Below are 10,875 nucleotides of genomic sequence, written 5' to 3' on the forward strand. Positions count from 1 at the left end.
GCTCTAGTTCTATTACATTGTCTTTCAAAAGTGAAGTTGATAATGGGATCAATTGGAAAGGTATCTCACAAGATGTCAAAGATGGTTATTTTGGAGAATTTAAGGTATGTTTTTTAAGATCATAATCAATAGAAATTGTTTGAGTTTGCAGCTAACACTTAATTATATTACTTTAAACTGAATTTCAGAAGAATTTCTATTGGGATGCTTCCGTTAGTGAAGTTGTGGTGAAGCAACAATGGATGAAGAAGGCTGCATTATGCTACAAGATTTTTATTTTCAATATAAAGAAGCATAGAGCTACAGTTCAACCGAAATTTGTAAATGACCATGTGTGAGAAAAGTGGATGGAACTTTGGCAAAGTGATGACTGTATTAAGAAGTCAGAGCTAAATTCAAAGAATCATTGTGGTGGACAGGAAGTAGCAGCTGAGACACACAGGTGGCTCTATCACAGCTGAAGAGCACCGAAAAAAACTTATAAGTATATATTTCATGAAAATTGTCTGCTGCTACGTATCTTGAAATAGTTGATTAGTTTTCAGTCATTTCTTCTCCGTTTTAGTAGCTATGGTTGTGTCTAAAGTGCATAGCAAGAAGCTGGTCGTGTGGTGCTACTTTGTTTGGGTTGCTGCTATGCTTTTTTGGCTGTTGACATGCTAGTTTTTCCTCTTTATTTTGGCGCTATATGTGATGCTCTGGTCTGTTGCTACGTACCTTAAAATAGCTGATTAGTTTTCAGTCATTACTTCATCGTTTTAGTAACTATGGTTGTGTCTAAAGTACGTAGCAAGCAGCTGGTCATGGAGCTACCTTGTTTGGGTTGCTGCTATACTATTTTAGGTGTTGATATGCTAGTTTTTCCTCTTTATTTTGGTCCTATTTGTGATGCTCTGGTCTGCTGCTACGTACCTTGAAATAGTTGATTATTTTTTAGTCATTTTTTCGCCATTGTAGTAGCTATGGTTGTGTCTAAAGTGCATAGCAAGCAGCTGGTGGTGATGCTACTTTGTTTGGGCTGCTGCTATGCCCTTTTGGCTGTTGATATGATCTATATGTGCATTCAGTTCTCACAAGATACAAATTTATTAAACTCATGTTGTATGCTTTAAGATATTACAGAAAGTAAAATCTTTGGACGTCATCCTTACCATTCTCAAAACAAACAAATCTTTGGACTATTTAGTATTTGTCTAGATAATCAAATTTACTACTCATGCTCTTTTTAATGACAACCCTTGAATTGTTGAATTCCATGTTAAATGATTTATGATAAGAGAAAGTTTTTGCTTACGTCAAGAGTTACATGGTTGTCTTCTTATCGGTCTTTACCATTTGTCGAGTATTGTTGACAGCTATGTTTATTTTTCTTTTTGAAGGCTGAATGAGCTACGGTTAGTTAATCTTTGATTTTTAAATAGAACCATAAGAATAAGTAGCTTGTTTGTGTTGATTATGATTTGTTACAATAATTGTTGCTGGAAATTTTTGCTGCTGCTGAATATTTTCTGTTATTTGAGCTGCTGCTAATTTTCTGCTATGTTTCCAGCAAGCAGCTGCGATGACAGCTATGTTAGTTTTTCTTTTTGGGGGCTAAAAGAGCCACACATAGATTAATTATAGAAAATAACCAATCCATATACATTCTCAAACGAGAACTGTGAGTATTTCAGCGTCAAGCATACAAGAAATTGAATCTTTACTTGTGTTGTTCAGATTCCAAGTTTGATGTTCCTATTTCTTTCTTCCTTTCCCTTATTATACAGAAACTCCAAAGAATGAATAATTTAGTTGAGACTCTATCATTCCTTATTGCAATATCCCTCTTCTCATCTTTATTGAAAGGTGTTGTATTATGTTGCATGTCTGAAGTTGAAATTCTGATTTTGTAATTTCTTTACTGTGATGTTTGGAATATTGTTTTTATCCATTTTGAGAAATGTCCTTGCCTACCTTTGGTAGTGCCTGAAAGGAATGGAAAGTTAGTAGCTGTGTACCTGCAAAACAATGAATATGGTTAGCTAAAAAATCTGTCAGCAAATTTCCTTCTCTGTAGGTATGAGCCACTTCGATCAAGTTATAAGCCATTAATATCTTTATTTTCTTTATCTCCATCGCAATGGTCTATGTCACCTCCCAAACACCATGAATAATTTTGCTGACAGTGAGAAAATCTGTCTCAATCATCAGAGGTGTTAACCTATTATTAAGACATTGTTGTAGTGCATATCTTGTTTGTTGCTATAATTGTTGCTGAAAATTGTTGTTGCTGCTGAATGTTTTCTGTTATTGCATCTGCTGCTAGTTTTATGCTATTTTTTCAGCAAGCAGCTGCTGTTATTTTTCCTGCAAGCAGCTGCTACTATGCCACTTTGTTTTGCAGCTATATTTGCTGCTAGTTTCTCTTATTTTTTTTCTCTTTGTTTTACTGCTATGCCAAGATGTTTAGTGATATTTTTTTGCTTAGAATAGGGCAAAGAAACTTGGTGGTGTGTCATGATTCTCTTTTGGTTTACTGCTAATGTACGTTGGTCTGATTCTAAATACCTGAAAATTTTGTGTAGGCTCTTAAAATAGGTCGAGATCCAACTCCAAGTGAGTTACATTTGCACGTCCATACACATAATCATGATGGAAAATCTTTTGTTGGTGAGCATTCCTGACTTCTACATGTAAGTCCATAACTTACATCTAACTATAGATACTCATCTCTTATTTTTCTTTTGTGTTGACATGAACTTGAGTCTATTTTAATAACTTCACTTGTTACAGGAAAGGTATGAAGAAATTGTACGGGAAAAAGTACAATGTGAATCTGAAATTGACCAATTGAATACATATTATGAAGCTACGGGAGAAGCAAAGAAGAAAAGACTATTTGGTCTTGGATTTGAAGCTGCCAGTTACTTTAGGAAAAAACTTTGTACCTGCAATGCTTCCACATCATCAGTGCTACTTTCGATTTCTATACCGACAACAAATATGGAGGAATTAGTGAAGCAATTGATTCCGGCCATTACTACTCATTTTCTTCCGATAGTTATTGAGCCTGTTGGTGGTATAAGGGTACAAGAAGGGGCCGTGCTTGATCCTCCTCCTCCTCCTACTAATGATGATGATGACGACGTTGATACGTAGCTTCATATTATTCATAGTCCATGATCGTTGCACTAATTTTGATAGACTATTTTGACATTAGTTTATGTTTGAAAAAATACTTGAAATTGTGGGTGTTGGACACAATTGTTGTGAATTTTGCTATCTATTTGAATGTTGGATATTTAATCGTTTTATAATTTACGTGTTTCAACTATTTTCTTATAAAATTATTAGCGACAAAAAATTAGTGACTAACTTTTCTCATTGCTACTGAAAAACTTTAGGGACGGATTAATTTAGTTGCTAAAGACGGCTGCAATTAGCGACAAAAAATTAGTGACTAACATCAGTCGTAGCTACTGAAAAACTTTAGCGATGGATAAATTTGGTTTCTAAAAACGGCTACTCAGTCGACCAAATTATGTTGCAACGGATCAACGACAAAATATTTTGTCGTAAATTAAGCCACGACCAAAATGAATTTTGGGAATAGCAACGCTATAGCAACGAAAATGTACGTCAATAATATCAACAACCAAACTATTTCGTCGCTAATTGGTCATAAAGTTTGCGACGGAATTCAAATTTATGTCGCTATGAGCTTAGCAACGAGCAATATAGTGACAGAACATTTTCCATTGCTATTCCATCGCTATTTCTATTTAGCGACGGATTTTCATATGATAGCGACGAATATGTCGTGTCGCTAAATGCTATTTTTTTTGTAGTGAATAAAGATAACACCACACTCTTAGGTTGACACAAAAGGGATTCAACTCCTCAAGCACCAACCTTTCTAAGCCAAAATGTCAACAAGAGTGATTCCACACTCTTACTAACCCTAGTTACAATTTCCACTCTTAAGGAGGAGGAAGAAAAGCTACAATATGAGAGTCACTTAATAATTCATCAAAAACTAATGAAAAGTAAAGGCCTAATTGTCTATTTATAGTTATTACAAGCAAAGACTAAAATACCCTTAATGAAGGGAGCTCCTATGGAGTGTAAAAAAGGGCATCAAAAGATAATAATGTCCTTAATGATATCAAGAATGAGGCGCCTCTTGAGTGTAGATTCTCGGAGTGTAAAGACCAAAAGACCCTTTAAGTGAGGCGCCCTTGGAGTGTAAGATCCCTTCTCCTCTCTTCAACCTATGCCAAAGCTTTGAAATAGTTCCAAAAGGTCTTCCCCCGCTTATAAATTTGTGCTTGGTCTTTTTTAGAAAGATCTTGCATTCCTTGTACTCTTTGTACTCATGTCAACAACTCTTCTTTGTCCAATGTGGATCAAAAATTTGAATTGCATGAGTTTGGAATTTTAGAATAACAACCTCAAGTATTATTAATTAGGTTTAAAATCTATAACAGTTGCGTAATATTTATTAGAGAAACCAATTTAGGCTAAAATTATTGAGTTCAGTCAGACCTATATAACTTACATGTGGACCAATCCTTCATCCTCATCATCATTCCCCTTGCTCCCCCGCACCCCTAAAAACAATATCAACAAAGGTTAATTTTGGAGGTTGACTTGCTTTTTTTTTTTTTCATTGCTAACTTCTTTTTAAGAAACTTCTTATATTACACTATTAAGTTTCAGATGAGAAAATTTTTTTATTAAGTACTCCTCCGTCTCATTTTATCCGTCTCAAATTTTTTAATTTGATGTCCCATTTTACTTGTCCTTTTTTATTTATCAAGACAAGATAATTTTTTTTTCATCATATCCTTAGTGTAATTGATTACTCCTTATTATTAGTCATCCATCAATATTGGAACTAATAATAAGACACAATTAAGAGGGGTAAAATGGTAAAGTTACATTACCAATTATTGTTTTCTTAATAATTATGTCATCCCAATTTGGGACGGGTAAAATATGACGGAGGGAGTATTTACTTTTCAGATGAACATTACACGAGCTTGAGAATTTAGGTAGAGTTAAAAAATAGAGACAATACCAGCAATACCAAAAACATTTTAATTGACAATACCAGCAATACCAAAAACATTATAATTAAGTATATTAAAAAGAAGAATTTGAATTTAAGACGCTCACGTTTATGATTTAATAGATTTTTTTTCTTCTTTCTTAGAACATTAATTGGATCAGTAACTCTTGTAGCTAAGTTTTATTTCCTTTGAAGTCGTTATCCTATATTATACTGTACTTGGGGTTTGCAACAAACATTAACGAGACAACAAGAAAAAAACTTTTTCACTTATCTTTAAAAATGAAACGTCACCTGTTTTAATTTGTCAGGCTAGGATAGTACAACAAGAAAACAAAATATTTATGAGACAATTCATTAACAATGAACATACATTAAGGTTTAATGAACCGCCGAACCAATAAAAGAGTATATGGAAAACGTCAAATAGCACCTAGGATTATTTAATCAGAATGTTTGTTTATTTAGAATGATAATGTTAATTAATCTAACGAATAAATTATTCACATCAACTACTACTTCAGTAACGTACTAAATTTCCATCTATTTAGAACCATGTAGATACTATATTTAATTATCAGGCCAATTAATTAATCTATTTCGATGTACATATGTGTGGGTCAATTGATGTCAAATTTTATGTTCATTAGTTTAACATTATATTTGGTTAGTTCTTACACAACTAATAACAACGCAAGGCCAGTATTAATTTGATATCTTAAACTATATGCTCCTGCAGAATTGGCGGGCCCCAAAAATGTAGATTAAACAAGAAAGAAAAATAAAAGTCAACAAAAGCAAACTATTTGACCAAAATACCCCTAACACTATCCTAGTTTGGCGGTCTCACCAAGGTCTGTTTCGTAATTCAGGAGTCTCAAATGTTAGCATGCATCGAAAGAGCCATATATAATTAGACTGCAACTCCAGGATGGATGAAGAGTCAAGAGAATGGAACAGAAATTGCTTGAAGCTTCTCTGATCAGCTGTTGTCCCCGGAGATTCGACGGAGCTATGCCGGAGACCTGTGTGCTTCGTAAAGCTTGCCAGGATTTCGTTATCTGAACAAAGTGCTATTGATCAAGGAGAGACAAATTAAAAATAATTGATTAAGGTGACTTCCAAACTCCCATGCCCTCTTTTCTATACTGTTCTTAGCTACTGTTACTTATTCCTGATGATACGTTTATTTTGATAGATGAAAGAAAAGAGTTTTATATATGTGACTCTCTTTTCTTTTTAGCCATTTCTAAATATCATGGCATGGTATGATATTTGGAAACCTTCATTAGTTTATTCTAAAAGGAATACAGGTTGTAGAAATGCCATGACATGTTAATTTAAATTTACAAGATCCAAGTGTTAAAACTTTTGATCTAGTCATGTCACAATAGGGAGGGGGTAGTAATTTGCTCCTCTTGATCGATCTTTACTCTTGCTCGGACACTTCTGTCCTTAGGAGATATAATATGATCAGTTGTATAGGAAATTTAATCTTAAAGATTATAGATTGGGATCTGGTGACATGGAAGTATGGTGAGAAAGACAACTATTATTAGTTACTTTCTTTTCTTGCAGGTGAGTGATATATCTGGACCTTTTTTCTTATGACTGAGGATTCCGTTTGGAGCCAACCCTTAGGACCAATCGCAGCCTTATAAAGTCGGGAATAGTGGGCTCTGCTCCTACACTTTTCAACTTAGATATATATATATATATATATATATATCAAGCTTGGTTAGCAAGGTGGGGACTCGAACTTGTGACCTAAGTCACAAATACATAACTTTTGCCACTTGATCAACTAACTCATGTCCTTGGGACGTGATCCGGACCTATTAATGGCTGACTATAAGCCTTAGTCAGCTTTACGTACTGCACTGAAGTTACTAAGTTAAAGATAATATTAGTCTTGTCCATGAATCTTGTTTGGATGATTTTAACTATTAGTGACTTGATCTTGTGTTAGTTGGGTCAGGAAAATCAGTAGAGAAAACCTTCCATTTCTGGAATAGAACTTCAAGTTAACAATAAAAGGCCTTTTTCAATTTGCCTCAAAAATTTGTTCAAGTTCTAACTGGAGGATTATAACTTAATTTTCTATAGCATGTATGTTGGAGTCACAAGGAGTCCTAATGTCTCCATAATTATACTTGGTAGAATCTGCAGGTGTACTTGGAAACAAAAAATGGTGCAGTTATCTTCTATATTCACTGGCTTTACTAAATCTCTAGCAATCAGGAATGGGAAGAAAAGTAAACATGATGTCGGAAGGGAAGCTGCGGATGCACTGGCTAAAGAAGCTAAAAAGAGCGAGATGATATTAACGTCACCTGGCTGTGTAGCTGGTGTCTCTGAGAATTTGGCAGCTGTTTTCTCCAAAGGAGGGAAGAAGGGTACCAATCAGGATAGATTTATTGTGTGGGAGGTATGAAAATTTCGTCTTTTGCAATAGTACTCTAACTTTCTGTTCCATTGATGTATCTGAAATTGTTGACATAAAATTTGAATTTTAGGACTTTGGATGCCAAGATGACATGATCTTCTGTGGGGTGTTTGATGGGCATGGTCCTTGGGGTCATCTTGTAGCTAAAAGAGTCAGAAAACTGATGCCACCAGCTTTGCTTATTAATTGGCAGAAATGGGTTGCCCACACCGTGGATGGTACTGATGGGATTAATGGAATAGATACTAGTTGTAATATCCAGTGTGACATTTGGAAGCAGTCCTACTTTGAGACTTGCTCCATCATCGATCAAGAGCTCGAGCAGCATGCTGACTCTTTCTACAGTGGTACCACAGCTTTGACTCTCGTTAGACAGGTAAAGTCCACACTTCAGTACAAGTAAGAGTACTCTATGATTATCAGGACAGAACGATAATGAAGCATGTGATATTTACTTCAATTTCACACTGCAAAACACTCCCGTTTACCAGCTACAGTAAGTGTCAATGCATGCAAAATAGTAGGCAGGATTGGAGTGTCAGAGGATTTAGAGTGGCCGACGTTTAGTTGTTGCAAATGAGTTACCATTTGATGGTAACTCCAGTATCTGTCTCCTACAGTATATTGTACTTATTTATATATTTACTTTTGGAGTGAAGAAAAACAAGGACTTGGATGTTGCTTATAACTGCATCCAGTTCCTATGACTAATATGCCAAAAACGCTGATTCCATCCAATCCATGCTTACATGGTCTCACTATAATTTTGAAACTTGCAATAGCCCAATTCCTGGTGAAGAAAATTAGATTTTGAATTCCATTGATCTTGCTGCTTTATAAATTCATTAGTTTTTCTTCTTTTCTTTCAGTCCCATAATAAGATTTAACTCCCAAACTTGGTAATTCAGGGTGATCTGCTGGTAGTAGCAAATGCTGGAGATTCTCGAGCTGTACTGGCAACAACAGATGATGATGGTAGATTGGTACCAGTTCAGCTCACTGTTGACCTCAAACCCAACTTACCTGGTCAGTTCTCTTCCATGTTCCCATAATATAGCTAGAGTATTCAGCATTTTTGAAAAGACTAAATATCTTAATGATTTTCAGGTGAAAGCGAGCGAATAATGCAGTCAAAAGGTAGGGTGCTGTCATGCGAGGATGAACCAGGGGTGTACAGAGTGTGGATGCCCACAGTTGAAGGACCTGGATTAGCAATATCGAGAGCCTTTGGTGATTACTACATAAAAGACTTTGGCCTTATTTCGGAACCTGAATTGACATCCAGAAACATAACCCATAGAGATCAGTTTGCCATCTTGGCAACAGATGGGGTATGTATTACCTTCCAATGAACCTCTTCCGTAGTTTTGGAATACTATATACATAACGACTGAATTGAAGGACGACTAAATAACTAAGCTAAACTGTATAAGACAATCGTAGACCTTATACTATCAAGATGATCCTTATAGGTGCTCTTCTCCCCTAAACCGCTCCTCGGTCCATGCAATGATTGCCTCACTTAATTATTATTCAAGTTCATATGACCTCACACTTAAGTTTTATTCAAGTTTATATGACGCTCTTTCCCCTTTAATTTGTTCCATAAAAATGGAACTTCAATATATTTAGAAGCTCTTTTAACTTAGAAATTTCATATTTTATCGTTAATGACATGTTCTTATAGCTATAGAAGTGTCTAGTATGATTGACTGCTAGGCAAAACTTTTGTCTTTCTCCCTCAAACGCAGTGGCTAATCAAATACCCCGCTAGAGAGAGTATGTGTTGGTACTGGGATTTGAAGATAAGTCAATTCATTTTTGATGTTGAATAGGTTTGGGATGTAATGTCTAATGAAGAAGCAGTGGAGATAGTATGTTCAACAGCGGAAAGGGAAGAGGCAGCTAAGAGTCTGGTGGAAAGTGCTATTTGTGCCTGGAAACGCAAAAGAAGAGGCGTTCCCATGGATGATATCTCAGCAATTTGCCTCTTCTTTCATAACATTCCTCCTTCCAAACAACAAGCCAAGATTGTCTAAAAATCAACAAGCTTACATCAACTACCACCTGACTTTCAATTTTCTGCTTTTTTTCTTTTTCCAGTACTGCATGGTTTGTACATAAGTTCATACATACATAGGCTCTTCATGATTGCTACTATATTTCAATCAGGCAATGGAAGTGGAAAATCTTGAAAATCAAATCAGCTTCAAAGTAAAGGAATATGCGAAGTGTCTTCTTTTCCAGAGTAGAACAAGATGTAGTCAATATTATTGTGCAAAGTTTAAAATGAAAAAGAGGAGATCTTCATTCTTTACAAATTTCCGTCCACCGTAAACGTTCACTTTCTTTTTGCTTTTGACTATTTAGGCAGTTAAGGAAAGAACCTTTATGATACACCAATATTATTGTTTTCTTTTGTTATGGACTTTTAAACTCTCACTACAACAATGTCATTTGTCATGATTGTTATTTTAATAATTGTTGAAGAGATTGCCACGAATAAGTTCGGTATTAGTATTATACGCATTTCATTTATTTCAACCTTTATTGTTTTGTTCGTGTGAAAAGTTACTTGGCAAGCTTTTACTTAGAGCACATTTGAAATTATTGTTAAAAAACTGTTTATTTATTTTTATAAAATCATTCTTAAAAAAAGTAATTTTAAGGAAAAAAAAAATTGTGTTTGATAAATTTATTTGATAAGTATTTTAATAAGCAGATTGTGTTTGGATAATTTTTTTCTAAGAAGTGTTTTTGTGAGACAAATGACCAAAATGAATAAATATCAATAGACTTTTACTACTAAAATTATTTTAAATATTTATTAAAATATTTTTAATTAACATTTTGTTTTTATTTAATTAAAAAGTACTTATTATAAAAATTTTAATCTATTTATATACATAAATACATTTAAAAAATATTAAATGATGATATATTACTTAAATATTACCAAAAACATCAAACAAAAATTAAATTTAAAAATTATTCCATAAATTAAATCACAATATGATAACAAAGAGTATGTCATTTTTCATGAATTATTTATTTAAAATTAAATATTCGAGAAAATATTTACTAGTGTTGCAAAAATACATTTGATCTTTCAACGTTATTCGTCTATCATTTTTTATCACTAATAATAAAAAAAATAAAGAGTTATATATTCTTCGATCATCATCATCAATCATATTTTCAATTTTATTTAAGGAAAACGAGTGAAAAATAAAATAATAATATATAATCATTGAATGAAATAAAAAAATATGATGAAATGTGAAGTATAAAATTTTAAAATCAAACTTTAATCAAATTTATAAGATATGTTAATTAATAAGGTGTGTATATATATATATATATATATATATATATATAT

General features: G+C 33.8%; 1 protein-coding gene across 2 annotated transcripts; it reads left to right on the plus strand.

The window, feature by feature from the left end:
• The first annotated feature begins 5,881 nt into the window (after positions 1–5,881).
• LOC107879297 (probable protein phosphatase 2C 34) lies at positions 5,882–9,817 on the plus strand. Of its 2 annotated transcripts, none has more exons than XM_016726360.2 (6): positions 5,882–6,164; positions 7,211–7,478; positions 7,567–7,872; positions 8,405–8,522; positions 8,604–8,827; positions 9,332–9,817. In XM_016726360.2, exons 2-6 carry the CDS (start codon positions 7,239–7,241, stop codon positions 9,533–9,535), a joined length of 1,092 nt encoding a protein of 363 aa, XP_016581846.1. In that variant the 5' UTR covers positions 5,882–6,164; positions 7,211–7,238; the 3' UTR covers positions 9,536–9,817. The 2 variants fall into 2 exon arrangements, with proteins under 2 accessions (XP_016581846.1, XP_016581852.1); XM_016726366.2 differs by having other exon boundaries at positions 5,963–6,164; positions 7,220–7,478.
• Positions 9,818–10,875: the final 1,058 nt, after the last annotated feature.

This window comes from Capsicum annuum, chromosome 1 (genome assembly GCF_002878395.1).
Source record: "Capsicum annuum cultivar UCD-10X-F1 chromosome 1, UCD10Xv1.1, whole genome shotgun sequence".
Lineage (NCBI taxonomy): Eukaryota > Viridiplantae > Streptophyta > Magnoliopsida > Solanales > Solanaceae > Capsicum > Capsicum annuum.

Bases quoted from the DNA above. Each gene is read 5' to 3' on its own strand.
- LOC107879297 (XM_016726360.2), top strand. From the start codon at position 7,239: ATGGTGCAGTTATCTTCTATATTCACTGGCTTTACTAAATCTCTAGCA. The intron at 7,873-8,404 runs GTAAAGTCCACA...TTGGTAATTCAG, and splicing joins CTTTGACTCTCGTTAGACAG to GGTGATCTGCTGGTAGTAGC. The intron at 8,828-9,331 runs GTATGTATTACC...GATGTTGAATAG, and splicing joins CCATCTTGGCAACAGATGGG to GTTTGGGATGTAATGTCTAA.